The sequence below is a fragment of the Sinohyriopsis cumingii genome, chromosome 9 (assembly GCF_028554795.1).
Source record: "Sinohyriopsis cumingii isolate HCF-2022 chromosome 9, ASM2855479v2, whole genome shotgun sequence".
In the NCBI taxonomy this organism is placed as follows: domain Eukaryota; kingdom Metazoa; phylum Mollusca; class Bivalvia; order Unionida; family Unionidae; genus Sinohyriopsis; species Sinohyriopsis cumingii.
Window position 1 is genome coordinate 78,605,011 of NC_142969.1, and position 25,075 is coordinate 78,630,085.

Consider the following 25,075-nt stretch of genomic DNA (forward strand, 5'->3'; position numbering starts at 1 on the left):
TTCGTGCATAATCATTCATTGATTGTTGGTTAAGGGATGGCATGGACTTATATAATGTTTGTTGTGTATTCCTTTGGATGTGAGTTGATATGAAACATATAAGTGATGGTGAAGGCGGTGGTAGAAAGTACGTTGTCTTCAGGCTGAGATCAGGAGTTGTTTAAACAAATGCTTCTTTTGTATTTATTAACTGAATGTCATTTAAGACCAGATCTTACAGTCATATTATCAATCACCTTACTGATTATACAATATTATACATGTAGTATGAAGTCTTACAGTCATTTTATTACTTCATGTTTGCATACATATTTTATAATGCCATGTCTTACAGTCATATTACTAATCACTTATACAAATGCTGTAATAATGCCATGTCTTACAGTCATATTACCAATCACTTTACTTCTACAGATGTTCTAATAATACCAGGTTTTACAGTCATATTACCAATCACTTATACAAACATTGTTATAATACCAGGTTTTACAGTCCTATTACCAATCACTTTACATATACTAATGTTGTTATAATACCAGGTTTTACACTCAAACTACCAATCACTTTATACATGCATACATTGTTATATTACCAGGTCTTTACAGTCATTCTAACATTGACTTTATACATGCATATATTATTATAATACCAGGTCTTACAATCATACAACCAATACATTATACATGCATACATTGTTATAATACCATTTTATACAATCATACTACCAATTACTTTATCCATACATACATTGTTATAATACCAGGTCTTACAATCATACAACCAATACATTATACATGCATACATTGTTATAATACCATTTTATTCAATCATACTACCAATTACTTTATCCATGCATACATTGTTATAATACCAGGTCTTACAGTCATACTACCAATACTTTATACGTGCATACATTGTTATAATACCATTTTATACAATCATACTACCAATTACTTTATCCATGCATACATTGTTATATTACCAGGTCTTACAGTCATACTACCAATCACTTTATACATGCACACATTGTTATAATACCTAGGTCTTACAGTCATACTACCAATCACTTTATACATGCATACATTGTTATAATATCAGGTCTTACAGTCATTCTAACAAATACTTTACACGTGCATACATTATTATAATATCAGTTATACATTCATGCTACCAATAACTTTATATATTCATACATTGTTATCATACCTGGTTTTATTATCATAATAGCAATAACCATACCTTTACATAATTTCTATATAAATCTTTAAAAATGTTACTATGCTTCAATTAAAATATTAACACCATCCCCTGTTATATCAGTAAAACTGACAATTTACACATGTATCCACTTCTCAATGCTTGGGTTCAAACAGCCTTGGCTTCCTTCATGGTTGTGTATGCTATAAGGAATACCAGACAGCTGAAAATAATATGATAAATTTGATAACTTCAGGATGTATGTGCAGATCTTAATATAGCTAGATGTTATATATATGGAACATATTTGCAGCCAAATTGTTTTCAGTGTGTTCCCACTATAATAGAGTTGTGCAATTGTACCAGGACATTGTATGTTTGCACTGTTACATTGTAATCTCGTTAAGGGCCAGTGTATTCAGCAACTGTAGCTGTTCACACTTCCTTGTAAATAACCAGGTGATGTGTTCTGTAAAATTTTGCTTGCTGTATACACAGAAGGAACTGGGAAAGAAAAGGTTAAAATGGGAAATATTTTTCTCAGGTTCATACATGTAAAATTTCAGTGATGTTTACCAGAGACAGGATGGACCAATCTGCTTTGAATTGTCCAGCTTCTGTTTGTAAAGTTGATCCACAAAAGAAATCTAATGCTGAGATACAGCAGGTCTGTGGTGGAAATTTCTAGATTTGTCTTCTAACCTGAATATATAAAAAAATTATTAAAAATCCACCAGTATTATATCCTGCCAGATATCAGTAGTTGCTGTATTGCATTACAATCCTACTTCACTCTCATTCGTCTTTGTTAGTTATCTTTATAAATACCATATAGACACACTTATAAGACAAGTCCAACAGCAAAATGCACAGACCTAGATCTGTCATCAGTTAATGTGTTGGCAGGTCTGGGTTTGTGCAGTTTGTTAGGAGTAACCAGTAGAACAAACAAAGTAGACCGTGATCTGTGGACACATTATGCTATGACAGAGCAGGATCATTGTTGTTTGCAGTTTGACTCAACTTATAAGGGAGTGTAGTGGTAAGTGTTTGTGTGTTGCATTATGCTATGGCAGAGCAGGATCATTGTTGCTTGCATTTGACTCAACTTACAAGCAAGTATATACAGTGTGTCTGTGTGTGTGTGTGTGTGTGTGTGTGTGTGTGTGTGTGTGTGATGTTTAAATTCAGTTGCTGTTTTACCCCTGTACTCTTGGATTATTTTAGGACAAAATGGATAAATATATGATGGAATTGCAAATACATGAGAATGTTCCTGTAACTCCGAATCTGGCACGAACTTCAAGGGTAGGCTGCATTTGTTGTGTGCATTTACTGGGCATCTTATCTTGCATATGTAATGTATGGTATATATAACCTAGATAAATGGAATATGGGTTCTATTGCTTGGATGATAACCAAAATGCTTGTATTATATATTTATATCCAGAAGTGCATGTCTATTCTCTTCACTTCAATTGCAGTTTGGTAATTAAATCCATCACAGTATAGAACTGGAACAAATGTAGCTTTTTGATAACTTGGTCGGGGTTTAATTTCCATATTGGTGGACTGCAGTTGTGTTTAGAGATATAAATATTCAGCAAAATACATATCATATTTGTGAATGATTGCATAAATCCACCACCCCCCTATTAATATATCAGTTATTTTGGCTGGTTTGTCATATCCACTTCTTTTTTGGGCCAACCACAGTGCATGAATTAATATTAATAATTTTCTTTTAATAGATAACTGAGGGTTGGAAGGTTAGTACATTTCTCTTAAGAATTTACGAGCCAAGCACAGCAAGTGAGCCCTCATAAATTAAAGAAAAATTTGCTAACCTTCTAACCCTTCTAGATGGCAAGTTTTATACAGTCATTAATCAAGAAGTAAACAGAATGTACTCTAACATGGAAATTGCCTTGCAAAGAGATATGCATTTGAAGATGTTGCATAGAAGGCAAGTTTTATACAGTCATTAATCAAGAAGTAAACAGAATGTACTCTAACATGGAAATTGCTCTGCAAAGAGATATGCATTTGAAGATGTTGCATAGAAGGCAAGTTTTATATAGGCAATAATCAAGAAGTAAACAGAATGTACTCTAACTTGGAAATTGCCTTGCAAAGAGATATGCATTTGAAGATGTTGCATAGAAGGCAAGTTTTATATAGGCAATAATCAAGAAGTAAACAGAATGTACTCTAACATGGAAATTGCTCTGCAAAGAGATATGCATTTGAAGATCTTGCATAGAAGGCAAGTTTTATATAGGCAATAATCAAGAAGTAAACAGAATGTACTCTAACATGGAAATTGCCTTGCAAAGAGATATGCATTTGCAGATGTTGCATAGAAGGCAAGTTTTATAGTCAATAATCAAGAAGTAAACAGAATATACTCTAACATGAAAATTGCCCTGCAAAGAGATATGCATTTGCAGATGTTGCATAGAAGGCAAGTTTTATACAGTCAATAATCAAGAAGTAAACAGAATGTACTCTAACTTGGAAATTGCCTTGCAAAGAGATATGCATTTGAAGATGTTGCATAGAAGGCAAGTTTTATATAGTCAATAATCAAGAAGTAAACAGAATGTACTCTTAACATGGAAATTGCCTTGCAAAGAGATATGCATTTGCAGATGTTGCATAGAAGGCAAGTTTTATATAGTCAGTAATCAAGAAGTAAACAGAATGTACTCTAACATGGAAATTGCCCTGCAAAGAGATACACTAATGCAGATGTTGCATAATACATCACTGTCATTGGCAGATAAATTGGGGAAATTTTTTGTCCCTGTTCCCTTGATGTGCTATGGTTGAATTATGGGATCTGATATGCATTCAGTGTGTAGATTTCTGTTTGTACATGATATTGGGTAATGATTCTGATGAAGATATTTAAGATCTTTGTTTAAAACGTGTTATTTTTTGGATATGCAAGAAATGCACACAAATTGCATTTTGTTCCGAGATACAAAAAATGCAGCGTCCAAGATTACTGTGACAGGGAATGTCTTAAAACAAAAGTTCATTCAGATTTTAGTAGGTGTAAAAGTTTTGCAAAAACCAAGTGTTAGTCAAGGGCAAGGAAGAATTAGGTGTGCTGGAGTTGTAACTACAAGATTTGTTCATTAATACCTTTGCCTATAGGTTGGTGTACATAGCATCCTTCCATCAGTCACACAATCTCTTTTATATGATTAGTCTTGCAGATTTTGATTTATTATGGCCATCACCTGAAGATGCACCTGTCGACAAATAGTTTGCTCCCACAATTTTTGTTAGTATCATTGATTTTATGATACAGTCCAATTAGCTTTACTAGTCCCTCAGTTTTTACATCACTTGATTGCAAGACCCAGTGACCTTAGGGAAGTGCCGTGTTCATTATTTTGTCTCTCAACATTTTGATGTTAACATTCTGGGGAATTTTTTTTTTGTCTAAGCAATTTTTGCCTAAGTTAAAATACATGTTTATATCTTTAATTTCCTGGATTTGTTCAAATATAATCAAAATTAATACTTATGAATGAGGTGATCATGTACTTGATTGGCTGAGCTTGTTACCACTTTCTAATCTGGTTTTGATTAAACTTGGATTATACAATATCATGAAGATCTTGGACAAAGTTCAGTAATAAACAAGATCAATGCATATTAGAGGTTCAACTTGTTATAACTCTGGAGTCTGTGTTTCCGCTTTTGATCTAAATTGTTTCTGATCAGGTTTTTGTCCAAGTTGTTTCTGATCCAGTTTTAATCCAAATTGTTTCTGATCCGCTTTTGATCCAAATTGTTTCTGATCGGGTTTTGATCCAAGTTGTTTCTGATCAAGTTTTAATCCAAGTTGATTCTGATCCGGTTTTGATCCAAGTTGGAATATACAAAATCTGCACATAATAATGAAATTTGTTGCAGTTGGAAATAGTTCTCAAATGGTATCAATAAAAAAAAATTGTTATTGTCTATTTTTATAAATAAAAACTGTTTGCTCTTTCTTAGATTTGAAGCAGGGGAATTAACCCATGATATTGAGAATCAGTTTTAGGAATACAGAGTTCATGCAAAATTTGTGAAAACCATGTAGAATACATATTAGAATGAAAATAAATTTAAATAGAATTATTTCCGTAACTTACAAAAAAATTCACTTTAGAGACTGCATTGAATAACTAGTACTTTATAACAGAGGAAGGATAAATTGTTTAGAAAATGTGTATTTGCAAGTAGTTATGTTTTTCTAATATTGATTTTGCTCCAGTGAGTATATATTTCTTACCCCAAAAAGCATATAAATTTAAATATTCATTTCCTGGTAATTATTTCTTAAAACTTGGCCACATATAAAATTCTTAAATGTTTGCACACAGGATTGGTGTTTGTTGAAATAGAGTTTGTTACTAGTATTGTTACTAGTAAAGTCAGGACATTTCTCATTTATATGGTATCACATGTATTATGCATTTTTTGTGTATTCAGTACTGTTACTTTAACAATTAATGCGAATTGATATTTTGCATTATTAAAAAGACAAAGCAATTTGATTATTTGCCAAGGGTTTGACAGGAAATTGTCACTTAAGTACAAGTAATTTTTTGATAGAATGTATACATATAAATGGCTGTCATAAGTTTGATAAAAGAAAGTTCAAAAAAATTCCCACTTAAATGACAATTAAAGAAAGGCATCCAACACATTAGCCTGCTGCTTTGCATAACTACAACTCAATTAGATATTTTTAAATGGGAACAAAACGTAATAACCATAAACAGTATTTTTTAAAAATTGAAGCATACATAAATTCAGGCACAATTTGTCGTCATGAACACTGCAAAGTACTTGATTTAAAAGCAGGTTTCACCTCACCAGTACCATGAGTTCCTGTTAGTATTCCTTCTTAAACCAATGGCCATTTCACCCTGTCTTGCCAATGACTGCCTGTTCCAAAATTAATTTTGTGTGTGTGCATCCAGCATCATGCAATATACACCTGTATCCTAGGATTCACAATATAGCAAGTTAGTATTTTTTTTTTACATGTTTTAATTTTTTGGACTCGCATGTTTTTGGTCAGCAGAACACTCAGCTAACAACAATGAAGGCAGACATATTTTACAAACATAATTTCTAGTCATCATCAAGTAAAGATTGTGGAAAATTATGATAATGGTTACAATTAACTGTAAATTATCGTAAAGGTTTTGATCTATTTAGTATTGGATTTAGGCCTATTGCTAGATACTGTAAAACGGGGCTTGAGAGACTGCTCCATTTGCCAACATAAAGTGGTCTCATAAGCAGGGCAGTGTGAAGCAATACAACTTCCTATGTGGAATAGAAAATGATGCCCTACCACCACCCCAATCTATATTCAACTTCATAAAAAGCTAATAAGAAATTGATTTTAGTTATGACCAAATGAAATGATTTTCATATGAAGAAAACAAAAGTTTTGTTTAATTTTAGCTTCCTGGTCTGATTTTTGCATCCCTTTTCTCTGATTTAGTGCCCCTGAAAAGGCTCCCTGTGCAGGTGCACTGCTGGCACATATCTTGTGCCAGCCCTGTCTGAAAACATTTAGTCATAATAGGTCTGTGCAGGAGTGCCCAATTTAATTTTGAAATTCAACAGGGTTTAAGAAGAAGAACTAGCTATAATTACTGTACAAGGATTTTTTCTTTCCTCATAGCTCATTAAAACAATTTATGCATTTATCTAAGACAGTTGTATAGCAGTAAAATTCAAAAAGAGTTACATCATTTTTTTAAGTTTATATTTTAGCATATGAATTGCTCTTGCTTAGGGGGCACTATTCAGATGTTATGAAATTTTGAGAGAGTGGCCGGTGTAGGATGAAGTTGTTTATATTTGCAACATGCACAGTGGAAAGAATGTTGGTATAGTGGTTAAAATTTCTGTGGAAATTGTACATGATCTAAGCACACAGCTAACTAAAATGACTGCTCCCTTGTGCTCAAAAAGTCGGGCTGAATTAGTCTAAAGTATACTATCTTTAGCCATTATTAAAATAGGGAAACAAATTTTGCCAGACTAGACAATACCAGCTTCTGAAAATGTCATGAATGAATTACCAAAGATATGAAATGTTTTATTAAAAAAATTTACTGCCTCTTTTCTTTCCAATTTACCTCTGAAGTCCAGGAAGTGAAAATGACCAAGCGTAGTGAGCAGATTTTTTAATGGTGTGCGTTTTAAGCCAAGCTGTATACTTTATAAATCATACACCAAATTAAAGAGAATTAAATGTTCTTTGCACAATACCCATAATATACAAGGATTTGTTTTAAATAGACGGTATAACCAGTGAGGAAAACCAGGGAAATGCTTTTATCTTGTAAAGTCTAACCCTTCGCAAAATACAAATATGTAGAGCTCCACTTTATTCTATCCATAAATTGTAAAGTTAACAATTATAATACTTAATTTATTTAGAGTCAAAAGCCAAAATCAGTCGCCCATGACTTGATGTATGAGCTAGATAAACAAAATGATGTAACAGATGATAAGATATGTAACTGGCACATTCAGCACTGCATGCAGATTGTATAGAAACACTGATAAATCAATGAAGAATACAAACCTTGACAGTAAGTTAGAATTTAGTTATCCTGTTGTAAATGATAGTTGGTCATTCATTGCAGAGGTTTTCCAATTAGCTTTTACTGTATTGTTGCTTCTCTAAATACATGTAGCTTCAGATCTTCATTTCCACAGAGGTGAGATGGCATTGATTGGTAAAGGTGACCATTTAGACCACTTGGCCACCTGGGGCATTCAACACAAGTACATGGTACAGTGTTAAGACATTTGGAGTGAGCGATTTGCCCATGATTACACAGTTTTAGTTGACTTGGGCTGATCTGATGGTACTATTTTGAAACTGCAACCTTTCTTTCTTCAGTCTGACACTAACCACTGAGCCACTTTGGCTACTTCCCCCATTATGCAACTGTTGTTAGATGAAGACTGGTTCATGGGTCTATTCTACAGACTGAGCTGGAAAGGGGCGTGGGGTAGCTTTGGACAAGAATTGTTTCTACTAATTTTAGGGATGAGGTCAGAAGTCAAGACAACCAAGACTGCAAGAAGAGAAATTCTTTTGATATAGACCTGAGTACATATATATACTGTATATGACAGTTTTGTTCACTCTTCACTTAACTGACATAAAAAGACATGTAGAAACGCATCTGCCCTCAGATTGAGCAGAGGAGTCGTTCTCTCTCTCTCGCTCTCTCTTTCTCTCTCTCTCTCTCTCTTGCAGACTAGTCAGTCATAGGTAACCATAATGAAAGGAATGTAATGATCAGTTAACTTGCTATTGAAAGCACAGAATTAATATAATTTAATGCCATGTCATGTTTGCAGGATTTATACCTTATCATCTGCACTTACACTGTAATCAAAGCTTGATATTAAAATCTTGTTTCTGAATGGAAGATTGTTTTGGGATTAGAACTTAGATTTTCCTGCCATTACTGCCTCCAACAAACAAATCTTGGGGGAAGAATTCAGACTGGTGCATGAAAAACTCTGTGTGGGCCATTGAATGTATTGTTGTTGATTTCACATTTTTATGGAGTGAACCATTATTGAACACATATTTCCTTCCCTCATAAAGCATGATGCCTTCTCTGACATCATTTGTGATGCTCATATATTTTGCCCTAGCTTCAAAATAAAGCAAGACTTCGGTATCACTGGTTATTAGAGAATTAAGTGTCATGCATGGTGAGGGTTTGCGTTTTTGAATTGTGACAGTTTCTTTTGGTACTGACAAGATGGATAACTATCACTGGTGAGATTATCATACAGCTATTTGTACAGCTCTTGACAGTATACTTGGTTCATTTGCCAGTAGTCATTGCCACGAGCCACAGTCCACTAGAACTACTTTATCACCCATGGCTGCATTTGCAGGGATTTCCTCATTTCTCATGAATATGCTAGGTCACTGGAAGTGCATGTTAAAGTTGTTGTTGTTGTTATAGGGTTTAATGCCATTTTTCAGCACAAGATAGGCTATACATGGCAGCCAGTATAAATGGTGGAGAAAGAATCCGGAAAAAACCCCAGAGAGAACCGACCCACGATAGGAAGTGCAAGTAAAAAAAATTGCCATTGAACACAGTACAGTATCATCTTTCATGCTGTTCAAATGACCCAGTCAAAGGTTCTCTTTCAATCAGTCATTTGTAGAGAGTAAATGATATCTTCCATTACCGTGTAAAAGATTGTTTATTTTTGTTGATGATGCATTTTGTTAACAAGTACTCATGAAAAATGAGGAAAACTCCACACAGGCAGCCACAACAGCTAAAAAAGAATTTTTGCTCATGGTTTGTGGCGATGACCAGCAGTGATATGGAACATAAATCTGGACCCATCAACAGAGATTAAATTTAGACATATCTCTTGATCTAAAAGAAGAAAAAAAAACTGATGGAATTCCTCCATCAATTAAAGTAATTGAAAAATGCAAATTACTTTTTGACCCATATGCAAATGAAATTCATCTGTAATGGTGACCTGTCATCACTGAGTAGGATTTACAGACTGAGAAAATAAACATGGGTAATTTCAGTGCTGATTAAATTGAGACAAGTAGATGATGCCATTCATACATATAGGGAAATGAAAACCTGTCAACAAGTTATGAATTCTCTCAATAGCAACAAAAATGTTGATGACAAAATGATCACAAAATATTTAATGATATTAGAAAGATTTTACTTAACTACAAGTATTATTTGTGTAACTCTCAAATTCCCAAAAGATAGTAAGCTGGCTTGCTTTGATAAAGGTGCATACATTGTTAAAGATGTTGCAAAAGGCCAACTTTGAAGGACCAAATAAATGCTTGATTGTTAACACAATGGCAAAATTGATGCCTGATGGCATTAATTGTAGAACAAAGTATGGGTCGACCCTGCAGCTTGAACAGTTTTAATTTGTTCAAGTTGGAACCAAAAGTCTTGTGTCAGCATATACATTTATCTTTTATTTTAACATCAAAATTTGGTGGTAAGAATAGACCATTGGCATGTGACTTTGCCTTTTGGTCATCATAGGCAGCTCATCAACATAGCAGTGTTGATGCAAGTTGGTAGGACTGGAATTGTCAACATGTCACATATGTAATGAAAATTTTAGGTTTTGTTTCTTTGACAAGTCATCATAAACTTGGAGCAACTTTCTTTGCATGGCAGAATTTTTCTTAAAGCTAATAAAATCTGTAGATTAGTGCATTAATTGAAATAATGGCTTTAGTAATATTCCCTATAAGCTTGAATATTCCAAATTATCATTCATTCTTTGCATGCCGGTTTATGGACTGGTGCCCTGTGTAACTTTATCTTTCTCTATGTAGCACCACATTTTGAAATCGGTCATTTTCTTCCAAGATACAGTTAGAATTGTTTCATTTGTATGAATAATATTCTGTTTTCTATGTAATAATATTTCTTCTTCTTTTTAAAGCTGAAATATTTTATGATATGTTAAACATCTCCAGGGTACCAGTAGCAGAATGTGATTAACTGTCTGTATTGTGAAATGCTGAGCAACTAACCTGGAATGAAAACTGTATACTACTTACAGGACAAACCTGACAGCAAAGAGTTGCCCACCCCAACAAGCACCCCTACGCAGAATCGTAAAAATCGGCGGAGATCCAATCTTTTCAATGTAAGCCTCCTTTGGATGTGGACATCACATTTTTGGTTTTGTGCACTAAATTAGCACGCTTTCTCATTGCTGTTCATATTTTCGTAATTTTTTCATTGCATTTTTGGCTTCTTTTTGTTAGTAAAACTTTGCATCTATACTCAAATAGACTGTATGTTAATTTAGATTACAAAAGAACCCTTTGTCGGTACTCAAAAGTTGCAAGATATTTTTGCAGAAAAAGCAAAAAGTTAACATATTATCTTGTGTAGCGTCAAAGTTTGGTATTCATTTCACCATAGAAGTCGGGGTGGCATTAAGCTTAGAGATGTTCAACAAGTCTTGTGATGCTTTATATTTCGGTGTTGCATATTTACTATTATTGCAAATTTATTATGTGAAACACACAGAAAAGTGAAAAAATCTTTTTTTCTCACCTGCCTTAGATGTCATATAAATTGGTAAAGAAGGGATACAGTATATACCCAACAGTTTGTTCATCAGTTATCCATCCATTTATTTATGGTGTAAACAAGAAAATCCTAAAAACATTGGTGGGGTAAGGTGGGAGAGAAGCTTGGAAATTTGTAGGGAGTACAAATCTTTGGTTGTGATGGAAAAATGTTGGAATTTCATTTATGTGCAATCTTAGGAAGTCAAAAGAAATGTTTTTCAGACAAATATTCTGCAACCAGCACATATAATTAGTTAGAGTTTTTGTTCTTGGATTCTTAATATTTTTGTGTTGGACTGGGTTAGACTTAATAGTAATGGTATTGCCGTACTCAGCTTTCTGCCATATTCCTCCAACATTTGGTATAAAAAACCACTATTGATTGGTCATTCACTAAAACAGTTTTCATTAAAGATTAGTGGCTACGTTTTGTGCAAAACATCATGTAAACTTCATTTCCAGTTCATGTCACTATCAGTATCTATAAGCTTCCAAATAATTTACATGGGAAAAAGGGAAAATATCTGCATAATGCCACCTCGGAACATGTGGGGTTTTCTTTCTTCTTCAGAATGAACAGAGATTATTTTCCCTTATTACAGTTTTACACAAGTTTATATTCAATAGAAGTCTAGGTTCATTGCATGGCATAGAAAGCTTTTAATAAACTTAGCTAGAGAATAATTTTTGCAGCTTTTTTGTCGCTGGCATAAGACTTGAAAATTAGTATATGCTTGCATCTTAAAGGATTAATGTCCGCCATGGGACATAGTATCTGCACTTCCATCTGTCCATTACACTTTTCCTTCTGCTCTGTATTATTAAAACCATTTGAGATTAATGAATGAACTTTTGTATACTTACATATCTTCACTTAAGGGTACCCTATTTTATTTTGAGATCTTGACCCAGTATTTTACATTTTCTATCACAATACTTTCCCTACAGCTACATAACCCTAAAGCCTTGAGATTATGCTATGACATCTGTTATATTTAAACACCAACTCAAGAATATTTGTCATGTACAGAATTGGGGATGCTATTTTCAAGGTCAAGGTCATGACTTGATAGTTTGTTTTCCATAATAATTTCCATTTGGGTCTATAATTTTAAAGCTATTAGAGTTTAAGGGATGTAACATGAATACTTGTACTCCATTACTAGAAATTATGTCACAAACTACAATGGAGGTCATATCATCATCATGGCTTAGTAATTTTCCATTACACTATCCCCTCTGATCCATAACTTTCAAGCCATTAGAGAATAAGGGATGAATTTATATATTACATCATCATTAGAAGGTGTGTTGTACAGCACACAAAGGTCAAGGTGATATTTCAATAGTATTTGTTTCCCTTCTGTTCTAACTTCTTTAAAGCTCATTGAGATTAAGAATGTACATCATCATATTGTCATATACCACATTGGGCGGGAGAACAATCTTCAAGGTCAAGGTCATGGCTTTAAAAAATGTGCACCATTCTTTTTCCACTTGATAATTTTAGAGCTGTTTGAGAGTATGCAGTGTGACTTGGTATGCATATATGTCATTGGTGTGTCATGCACCACATTGGTGGTCTTATCTTCAAGGTAAGCGTCATGTTATTATATGTTGTATATTTCCATCTAATTTTGGAGACATTTCAATGTTTTAGGTATGAATTTTGGTATAACTGTATCATTACTAAAACATGTTGTGTGTAAAATTGGGTTCTGTTTTAAAGGACAATATCACAGGTCAATAGTATAGGATTTAATGTCAGTAATACAGTACCTGCTGTTCTTGCATTGTTCTGTCTTTTCATGGAGCTAGTCCCCAGTCCAAGGATGTTATTCCCTCTTCCAATTAGTAATTGAAGATCTAGAATAAAAGATTATCCCAATGTGAGATCAGAAGACCTGCTTTATTATTACGTATCATTGATGATTTTGGTGAGGAAAGCAATGGTTCTTGTGTTCCATCTCTCCAATAGTAACTAGTGTCAGGGTAAGTATTTCCTATCTTTTGTTGTTCTGGTTCATTGTTGTATTTATATAATTCATTTCAGCATCTAATAATACCTTGAGGTATTGGTAAATGTGGGCATAAAAAGCCAGTGTTGGGAGACTCAAATCACCTGTCTTGCATGCACAGTATGTTTACCAATGGCAAGTTTACCATATTGTTGTTTGTGGCCCAGCAATGTTTGTCACTTGGTTCAAAATCACTGGGCATGTAGGGCCAGTGAGAAGAATCAGTCCTCTTCCTCTTCTCTTGAGAAAAACCCACAATTGAGGGGTGGGGGTGATACAGTGCTTGTTTATGTAAATTTGTCTGCAGCTGCTGCACATGCCATATATGGGATTGGCCTGCTTTTATGATGCCACTTTTCAGTGTATGGAAGTTTCCTTCGGCTTCTGCACTTTACTGTGTATGGAAGTCACCTGCTTTAGTGACAGCACTTTCTGATGTATGGAAGGCATCTGATTCAATTAGGTGTTGGGAATTAGGACGTCACCTGCTGGTAGGGATCTTTTTATATTCCCAGTGTAGGTAAGTCGCCAGACCCAAACAGTATGTTCCGCCTTCCCAATGCAAGGGAAGAACAGTTGTTGTCATCTGCTATTAGACTTTGTCTGAACAGAGGCTGCAGTAAGGTCTACATTATCAAACCAGCCATTGTCAGATGACAGCGAAGATCATTAATGGGTTGAGTTTCTGTTGACAGTCACTTATGATCTGTGACTGAGCATTAATCACCATTTCACCAAGTACTGCTCACTGGGATATGTGTCTCATGACAGTAATATTAGACACTGGTTCATGGGTTGTGTGTGCCAGGGACTGGGACACCGGGTTATGCCCCAAATGACATATACAGAGCTTCTATCCCAAGGCAACAAGGAGCAACAACTGGATACTGAGCACCAGTCTTTGATCGCCATGTCATGATTACTGTGTATGGGTGAATCTGTTTTTGGTCACTGGTAAAATGATTAAAGACCACTGAGCACTGGACACCAAAGAGGACACAATAAACATTTGCCAGGTGTCAGTTTTTGGGCTATGCACTGAGTTTTGACCACTGGTCTAGAAGAAAGGACTGGTTCCTTTCTCTCTCTTCCTTTCAGTCCCAATTGAGAATTAACTTTGAGTAATGAAAACAGTCAAAGGGAAGTGATTGGGAAGATACCAGTACCTTTTCATTGTTTCCTATCAGACTCAAGTAGCTTGGGGAGTATAACCACCAAGTCCTGTGTCAGACATGCCAACTTTTTCAACCATGCCACTATAGATGGCTTTGTTGTGGCTCCATGGATCAACAGACTGAGCATGCCCAATATCTTTTTTGTAACCTCCAACCTCATTATCATTGGAGGTGCAGGAGGACTTCTTGTTGCCTCTGGCACTGAGGGAAAATGTCCATCCTTTATACAGGGAGAAAGGATTAAAGAGCAATTTCTATTGTTTTCCATAAGTGGAGACAAGATGACAAACATTGTCATAAAGTCACCTCCCAACAGGGAGATAATACAAAATTGTCGAGCCTTACCTAAAGAGCAAAGACAATGATAAACTGTTGATTTTGCAGAAACATTTCCTGTACAACCTTTCACATCTGGTCCTTCTCATCACTTTTACACTTTGGTCCCTGGTCTGAGCAATATTTTTAGGGTCCATTCACCTGCTTTGAACCCTATGTCCCCTACTTGTGATTAGGGTGCCTCACAGGTGGGAGATTATGGTATTGCTATATGTGCAGCTCTTGTCAGTATACTTGGACACATTTCCTCTTCAAGGCTTTCAAGGCATTGGAACTGAAGGCCAGGACACATTACCATAGCCTTGCATGCCAACCTTTTTCAGCAGTCTCCTTCAACCTGTTGATGGAGGTTTCCTTGTCTTCAGCATCTTTGCAGAGACTGTCCAAGGCCATAGACAACATGCACTCACATTGCCTATATACAGAACTTTCTCATCAGGAGATATGCTGTCTGGAAACATCCAGGGTTTTGTTGCATCACAGCAACAGCTTTTTATGGACCACCCATCTAGTTGCAGAGACATTATTCAGAGGGTTAATCCCACAGTGACATCTGATGGTTTAAGCTGTCAGCAACAGCAGTCCCTAGGCATGGTTCCATACCTGACTGAACTGGTGAAAAAACACTCCCATTTGAGAAGGTCTATGGCTCCATTTTCTAAACAGTTTAAGCAGGGAAACAGTCAAAGTTAGAATCTGTCCCAGTTTAAAACCTCTTTCCACCTGTCTGAAGTGGAAGCGACTATGCCTAATGAATTCCAACCTTTTAGAATAATCCCTCAGATTCTTCACATGGTCATGACTTCCAGCTCGGTGTTCATCAGCCTAATAGCTACTCTGTGACTCCTTGACCTGTTGGTTGACGATCCCAGTGAATTGCAGCTAATTACAGCTAAGGAGTGATTTGCTATTGCAGCACAATGTCCCTTGTGCACAGCACTCCACAAATCCTCCACAATTATGCCTGACTCACATTAGATGATTTATATGCCAGAATTAGGTTTTAGCAAGATTGCCAGATACATCATTTTGGCTGGAAGGCAATCAGTCTCCAAAGTCATGATGCCAAGTGGACAATTTTCGGTAATTGGGGCAGTAGGAAATGTTGATCCTATATGATGGCTGTTAACTTCAGATTTTTTTCTTTTTTCTATTTGAAGAAAAAGATTTTTCAGTATCAAGCATTTAGGGCTTTAGAATTGCCCTCTCTTCTTATTCTCAAGTTCTCAGTGAACTCTAATATAGGGTCAGACCCATGTTTTTTTATATAGAATTGATCAGTTTTGAGCTCCAGAGACCAGTCTCCTGTTCATAAATGCTGAGACGCCGAAATGAAAATTCTTGTATTCTTCGGTCACTATCTTAAATTCCTTATATACATGTAAGCTCATGTCAGCTCAATAAGTTCTTATGCCATCTTTTGATTGGTAGTATAACACCCTAAAGACAACAGTGGCAAGTTCATTTGACAGCTATCTTCGGCCATCACCCACCCACCTGGCTAGCAATTCAGCAATGCAGTAATAACTGGTAATGTACTACTGTATTGAAATATATATGGTTGAGAGAGTAAAAACCTGAGAAAATTATAAATCATCATTTTCGTAACAGATGCAATCAACAGCATTGGATGAAATTTCTTTAGAAAGCATCCTTCAAAACAAGATCTATGGACATATGCTCTTGCACTTGGTTATACATGCTCTTCACAGCTTATCCTGTTTCAGAAAATATTTCATCCATAAGACAGTTTTGGCCTTATGATCATTTAAACCCTGGTAAGCCAGGTCCAACAGTTAGTATATGAGCACATTGCCTGGATCCTGCCATACATCTCCTATCACAGATTGAAATCCAGTTAAAAAGGAAGCGAAAAAATCAAAACGGTGTATGATAGTGTGATATGCAGCTATCAAAGTGTACGGTTTCAGCAGGCGGCAATTTACTCTGAAATTTACGATGGTGTTATCATACCCAAGGGAGGGAACCCATTGTGAAGAATGCATTGTCAGCCATATGAATCATCTCAGGCCCACATGGGCCTTTTACTAGGTACTGTTTAGACATTGATAGTTTTGTTTTAGGTCTTAATACTCAACATCTGAAAGATTATTATATTTTAAGCAATATAAAGACATGAATTTTCAAGATGACTGAAGTGGAGATCATGTACATTTGGCACATAACTTGAACTTGAGAATGTAAACCATGTGATTTGTTTTCATATTTTGCATCAGTGTTTCCTGAGGTAAATAAAATAGGCTCTGGCTGTAATTTTACAATATGCAGCACTTGAACTGTTTAAATAATGTCAGATGAAATTTTTGATTAAATAAGTGTCTATGAGATGTACACAAGCAAAAAGAGATTGCAGTAAATTTAGCTGCTGATGTAGTTTTCCTTAATAAGTTATGTTTCTTGTTAAAATGTAACACAAAAAATTCATTTCAACTCTTATGCCCATTACTTTATAGGACAAATGTTGAAAGCATGTATATTTTGTCTCTTTCTTTATGTACATCTGTCTTTACATGTGTATGTCCTTCAAATGCTTTTCTATGCAAACACGTTTTCTACAATTCATTTACAGTTGGTTTAGTTTAAAATGGGTGAATATTTGCAATAAGTTTTCCACATTTCTCTGCAATCCCCAGGGCCTTGAGGCAGAGTCAGTGGTCAAACTACATAGAATGCTCTCTTATCTTAGTTTACCCTGTTCATTTAAGTTTGGTAGAGTGCTAAAATTACTGAAAAGAAATTTAACCTGTAATGTATTGATCATGATAGGAGTCCCAGTCAGGAATTCAATGGAGTCACTTGGCTCAAAAATAGGACATTCTCAAGACATGTCATTATGAGTTCATATAATTATACTTTAGCATTGGAATGGATTTTATCATCACACAGTCCCTTGAACCTCCATCATTAGGAGTCAAAGATATAAAAATTTAATATCACTAAAGCATGTTGTCATTTGTGTTAAATTGAAAGCTACAGTTTGTTTTTATATCTTTTAATACAAACAGTTCTTTCCTGCTCATCATAGAGTTTTTAACTCGCATATTGGCTTCCCGATAGAATACTAGTGGGTATAAGTTTCCGTTTCCCAAATTTCATGCAACTCCAGCCATCTCTGCTCCCCATCACTGTTGGAGCCTTCCCACAAAGTTATATGGTGAAAAATAATCCCTGTCTTTTTTTTTCTCACTGTGTCAAGCTTTTTCCTTTTTTTTTGATAGTAAGTCAGAGATGCATCGTCTATACATAATGCCATTTTCATATTATGGGATAGGGAGTCTGGGTGGGGGGCCAGGAAAGGATAACACAAAAGTATGTAATGTTAATTTCAAGATCTTTCATGGATTAAATTTTAATGTTTGATATAGGGGATGTGCTTTATTTTAGATGGTTTGAAAAGTGAATTTTTGTTAGGTATTTTTTTATTATCAGATTTTGCATATGGAGTCGTAACAGGAAGATACTTTTTTATATGCAATATATTTTGGGTTCTGACCCATGGGTAACTTTCCAAGTGGTTGGTGAGGAGGGGTTTGTGAGTAGTTGGTGGGTGGTGTCTTGGGGGGAATTGAGAATGGTGAGCCATCGAAGTTGCACTAGTTAGATTTCTTTCAATTTGAAGCAGACACTCTTCCAGAAGTTTTTATTTTGTAATTTATTCCTGTGGACTTTGTTCTGGTGTTTTAGTTTGCTTAAAAAAATTTCTTATCTACTAGTCTGAGCTTGAGTCTGTCATTGCAATAAATATAAAATAGCTTTCCTTTCTGATTTCTTTCAGCCTCAAAATTACTGCAGCATGTACATATACCATTTTTTAAAGATGCACAAAATTGTTAACATTTTAAGCTTTGTGGAAACTTACATGATAAAATGTGGCTGTCATTACTAAACAATGCTGCAATTACTTTAATTTAAAAAAAACATGACCTTTCTATTAAACTGTTAAATATAATTCCACCAACTTAACAAAATTAGTTTAGCAAGAGGATCTTTAAAATATTTTACAAATGCTGCTGTTCAATCATCAGACATGTCAAATGTTAATAAAAGTAGAAAATCTGTAAATGAATTCTTTAAAACAGCTTAACAGAATGTCAGCAAACTTGATCGAAAACATATTCTGGCATAGAATCCTTAAAAAAATTGTTATATAAATCATGTCAACATTACCATCAATATAGTTACTGGTACTAAAAGAAGAAAAATCACTCAACAGTATTTGACCAAAGTGACTGGCATAGTAGACTTTTAAAGATTTTACAACTAATGCTGACCCTTAAAACAACTTCTCAGAAAATCACTCAACAGAGAAAATGACCAAACTTGATAAAAATACATCGTGGTATAAAGATTTTGTCATGAAGGGCTGTTAAGTGTTTACAAATGATGCCAAGCAACCATTAAATATGGCTACTGCTGCTAAAAATAGATTTACAGAATTTGTTATCTAAAAAAAAGTCACATAACAGAATTCTTACAACTTGGATGGAATGCATACTGATAGAGATCTTTCAATGTTTGACTAATGATAGTGATATGTCATCAAATATGGATTAGGGTATACAATTTGGAGAAAATGATATTTCCATTTGTAATTATTATTACAATAAAGAGAAGATACTGATCTGTTGTGGCATAATGTGGAAACGGGTGAACTGTCTCTGCTATTTATTTATAGTCATTTTTAGAATAAAGAGAGACCATGATCTGTTTTGGCATAATATGGTAACAGATCAGGGTTTGTGCTATTATTTTATGGTCATTATTAGACTGTAGAGAGAAGACCATGATCTGTTTTGGCATAATATGGTAACAGATCAGGGTCTGTGCTATTATTTTATGGTTATTATTAGACTGTAGAGAGAAGACCATGATCTGTTGGTGCCTTTTTATTAATCTACTCAGTTTGATGTATGTTAGATTATACATTCCAAACATTTGTTAGTTTCCATAGTTGGTTTCTGTTTTGCAGTGGAATTTTATCCTTGATGTGCATCAGCTTGATTGGTTTTGTTTTGTTGGGGTTTGAAGTCACTTAGCACATGATAGGCATTGTCTGATAACTCAGACCACCAGATATGTATTGTAACAGAAGGATGTTTTGTTGGTATGATATCACCTTTTCAGTAAAATGTGCAATTATACTGCATGCAAATCTTTTGGAACACACCTGTGTGTGGTTTTTTACTTCCTAGTATTTCATAGCAAAAAATGCAAAATGGCCACAGGTCATAGGTTTGAGTTATTCCACATGGATTTGTAAGTCGTCAGAACATAGGATTTAATTAAGAAATATTCTGTACATATAGTGAAAAGGACCCTTCAGCTGATGGTAATTCAAGAGATGCAAGAAATACTGGTAAGTGTGTAAAATGTACACCAATATGTTGTGGACAGAATTGTCGGCAAATGATTCCTCATTGTTATGAATAGTTTCTATCAGAGCCACAAATAGTCCATCAGTATCAGCACAGATTTTGGGGTCTGATTTATTGGATTGATGATAGATTATACATTGCGCCAGTATATTGGTGGAGGAAGAACCACTGGCCCACAGAAAGCTACTGGCAATTTTTCTCACATGTCCATATTGGTCAAGCTGAAATTTGAACTTGAGTGGACAGTGGTGAGATGTGTGAGTGATCTGTAAAGGTGAGCATCTTAATCCACTTGTCCATCCAGGCTCGGGTCCCTGAGTGGCCAAGTGGTCTAAAGTGCTCTCTGTTACAGATCATTGATGTCTCACCTCTGTCTGCATGGGTTTGAGTCTCAGATTCGGCCAGCATGGGTATGTGAGAAAGCTTGCCAGTAGCTTCTCATGGGTTGGTGGTTCTTTCCAGGGTTTTCCTGGGTTCTTTCTCCACCATTAATATTGACCACCATGTATAGCCTATCCTGTGCTGAAAAATGGCATAAAACCCTACAACAACATCAACAACCATCCAGGCTCCACATCAACTTCGTATTGAAAGAAAGTTTTGGACGAATGCTTTACCTCTGCTAAGTAAGGTGCAGTGTGGAAGCTTTTGAAGGAAAATGCCATCAGCACTTGACATTAGCACCTGACTAACAGTTTTGGTGCAGATAATGAGTTTGGTCGGCTTGAGAAAATTTGATGCTAATTTTGAGCATTTAAACAAAATTAAAGTACCTATTATTATGGTCAGATCAGAATTAGAAAGGATTATCAAAAGCAAATTTGGACAATGATTAAAATGTTCTGCTGGATCCTTGAGGTCTCGTACACTTTTAAAAAAATGGAGGAACAATTAATGACATAAGCTCATTGTGTGACACACTATGCAACAGTTACCATGGTATTGAAGATTCCACTTTTATATTTATTTGTTCCTTGGCATTATGGTGGTCCCCCTTTTGAGAGGTCTCTCAGTAGAAAGTTGTCTCCTGATCAGAGTGCATTTTGTCCAATACCTCCCCACACCCACACAGACACAAACGATGATCATAATTCTCTCCCCCCCCCCAAAAAAAAAAGGTCACTTCATTTTTTTTAAGCCAGATTTTCAGTGCAGAATAAGTGACCTTATGAAATGGGGACTACTGCATGTGCATTGTGATCGTGATAAACATAGCTCAGTTTGTTTGAAGAGTTGAGCCAGGTTCAAATATGTTGAAATGTAATAAGAGTCACAAGATAACTCATCCTGCATATATCAATTTTGGTGTTATGTAAATGACAGCCTTGTGTTTGGTGTTACGTAAATGACAGCCTTATGTTTGGTGTTGTGCAACTGACAGCCTTATGTTTGGTGTAACATAACTTGCAGCACTGTGCTTGGTGTGATCTAACTCAAATCTATGTTTGGTGATGGATGTGTGCTTATTTACAGCTGTCGGCTTGCTCAAAAAAATACTTAATTTTTACTTTTTATGAGTGTTCATCCATCAGTCCATCCACATCCTCATTTAAACTTAAAGATTTTTAAATGGCCAAATAAAATGGGGTTTTTTGCTTCAGAATTTTATTGTGACTTTCAAAGGTAGTTTTCAAACATGGCAGCAGCTACAAGAGCATAAATCTGGTTGTATAATGGCACATACTGTATGAACACAAATGTACTGTTTAGGTTTTTCAGGTTTACAGCTGTAAGGAAGCTGACGCTGTGATTTTTCTTAGTAGACTACATTTTGATCCACAGGCAGGTATTCTGTTCCACATAGCCAAGAGTGAAACTGGGTAAATGGCTAACAAGTAACATGCCTTTAGTTATGTTTATCAGACAGTGTAAATTCTGTCTCAGAACAGGTTGGTGTACTTTTTACATCTTGGAGTAATATATTCACCCAGAAGTACTTTAAAGGTATGTATTTTCCATTAGTGGGACTCGTGTGATTTCGTATTTTACAAACTGTGTAAATTCTGCCTTAGAACAGGTTGGTGCACTTTTTATATCTTGTATTAATACATTCACCCTAAAGTACTTTAAAGATATGTATTTTGCCATGTCGATGGAGTAATCCACTAGTGGTGGGTCTTGTGGATGTGGTAGCCACAGATACCAAACACCAGTATTCCCAGACACCTTAATCCAGAAACCAATGTCCCATTTTTCAGACCAGACCTCATGTTCCACGGACCACATTTGCAGGCATGTCTAAGGATCGGAAATCAGACTTGGTATACATCAGTGTGGTCAAAGTAGTTGAGGCAGATACCATCTTTGTCTTAGTCAAGAAATGGGATCAGGAACCATAATGACCTACTTATGTCAGGTCTATTCCATCAGTTGATTATACAATCATACTTTTACTACCACTTCTATAGGCTGGAATATATTCTAAGAATAAAATTATACCAGTTGCAGTTTTACAGCCGTTTCATTCAGGCTTAAGATGCAAATTATGATATTATATACACTGTTGTGAAAAGAAACTGAAAGGGGACAGATGAAAATGGCAGAATATTGTCAATAATTGATAGCCAAATTTTTTGCTGCATTGCATTTATATGTTTTTATCCACAAGAGATGAAAAAGATTTGATCCCATTTCTTACTAAAGATGAATGGTATGTAAGAAATGCTTTGTGTTGTTCAGCATATGTATGGATGCACCAATATTTCTGTGTGATGTTGGCATAGCATAGCAGAAGAACTTTTTTGGAGCTTCAGTTTATTAACAAATAGTTCAAATATCGTCAAGATTGTTGTGTTCTTTAATCATCTTGAATGAACCGCATGACAAGAATTGAATTGATTTTTGACATAGCATGTACTGTACATATGTCATGTTTCTTTTGATGTTACATTCATGATAGATTTTCTGAAATATTCAATCATGAATACATTCATATTGACCTGTTAAAATGCACTTTTAAATTATTCTGATTTCCAGTGTAGTAGAAATTCTAAATGTTGGACAGGTTATATTTTAAGTCTTAACTGGTGCAGTCATTAGAGGCCTAGGAGTGTTGGCCTATGCGTATCTAGAAAACTTGGCAATCTCAACAGAATGAACCTGAACTCCAGAGAAATGAACAGTTAATCATGTATGAAGGATTTTACATGTTTTACCTTTACCTGTTATCCTGTATAAATTTTACGGAATTGTAACCTCTTTATATGTTTTATTATAATGTATTTAATTTTAAGGGGGTAGGGGCTTCGTAAATATTTTGTAATTTTTACATTTTGTGAAACTTTGCTTCTTGTCAGAACTACACAGCCACTTTTGTGTTGAGGTGCTGTACAACATACATACATACATACTTCTTTAGGTACAGCATTGTTTGCCTAAGTGGTCAGAGCATCCACCTTGGATGCAGGATGTCGTGGGTTCAAACTCTGGCAGAGTCATATTCAAGACTTGTAAAAATGGTACTAAGAGCTGCCTCACTAGGCACTGATCATTAAAAGATTAATGTTAGGACTAATCATCCTGGTGTCAGGATAATGTGACTGGGTGGGACATGATGTTGCATGTCTGCGGCATGATGCTCCAGTGCTAGACATCACTATTAACTACTACAGTGCAGACATTGTATCAGTAAAGCTATTTAAATATCCAGATTACATGCACACACTTCTTTTGTTACATATTACCAGTCAGAAGACAAGCATGGAATAAGAAAGGTACTAGAAGAGTTTTTAATTTAGATTCAAACTATAGAGCATGGGGGGGGGGGGTGTCCAAGAAAACACACACATTCCATATTTATCTGATAATAAGCCCTTGCTAAATGATGCATCCACCCCGTTTGTTTTTAAAACCGAGGCAGATATTTACTATTGATATCTTTGATAATAAGCCTTCTCCTTACCGTTTGACATATTTGTATGGCTCATCCTCTGGTCTTATTATAAGAGAAATACTGTATCAGTCTTCTTTTGCACTCTTAATCTGGTGTTAAACAAAATAAGTTTCCTCAACTGGTCACTTTACTGTGATTGCCACGTAATGGTTGTATATTGAAGAGTGAGGGAATTTTTTGTGTGTGCACTTTAATGAAGATAGTTTATGCAAATACATGTAAGATTAGTTATAGAAATATATGGATAGTATTTCCGTTGTTGCTTCCGGTTGCTTTCATGTAGTAGCTAGTCATTGTACTCTGTATTTTGAAAGAAATATATTTTTGTACAATGTAATTGATGGATTACTTTGTACAATGCAATTTTTAGATTTTATCAGAATTAAATTACATAACTTTTGAAGAAGAATAAATCAGCAGTGTGTCATGAAAATTGTCATTAAACTAGTTTTGCTTGACATCATCCAGCAAATGTCAGCATTATACATACACTATTATTATCAAAGGTAAATTACAGTGGTTTTGCTTTCCATCAGATAGCAGTATTATACACTATTATTATCGAAGTTAAATTACAGTGGTTTTCCTTTCCATCAGATAGCAGCATTATACACTATTATTATCGAAGGTAAATTACAGTGGTTTTCCTTTCCATCAGATAGCAGTATTATACACTGTTATTATCCAAGGTAAATTACAGTATTCTTGCTTTCCATCAGATGGCAAATGTTAGAGTTATTGGTATTTACTATTATTAACCAAATCAAATTTCTTTAGTCATGTTTTCCATCAGCATTATGCACTATTAATATCCAAGTCAATTTACACTAGTTTTGCTTTCCATAAGACTCTAAATATTGGCATTATACATTGTTATCCAAGTTAGATTACACTAGTGTTGCTTTCAT

The 25,075-nt window shown here is 35.1% G+C and overlaps 1 protein-coding gene across 19 annotated transcripts in view; it reads left to right on the forward strand.

Moving 5' to 3' along the window:
* Positions 1-25,075, forward strand: part of LOC149792075 (centaurin-gamma-1A-like) — a 202,883-nt gene that overhangs the window by 110,549 nt on the left and 67,259 nt on the right. For 7 of the 19 annotated variants that reach the window (XM_089970568.1, XM_089970564.1, XM_089970565.1 and 4 more), the window contains 2 exons: positions 10,831-10,917; positions 22,474-22,536. The exons of 1 other annotated variant lie outside the window; for it this stretch is intronic. In XM_089970568.1, coding sequence (XP_089826694.1) covers positions 10,831-10,917; positions 22,474-22,536 — 150 coding nt within the window. Of the gene's footprint in view, positions 1-2,424; positions 2,506-10,830; positions 10,918-22,473; positions 22,537-25,075 lie in introns of all 19 variants that reach the window. 11 more of the 19 variants (XM_089970573.1, XM_089970569.1, XM_089970570.1 and 8 more) reach the window with 4 other exon arrangements.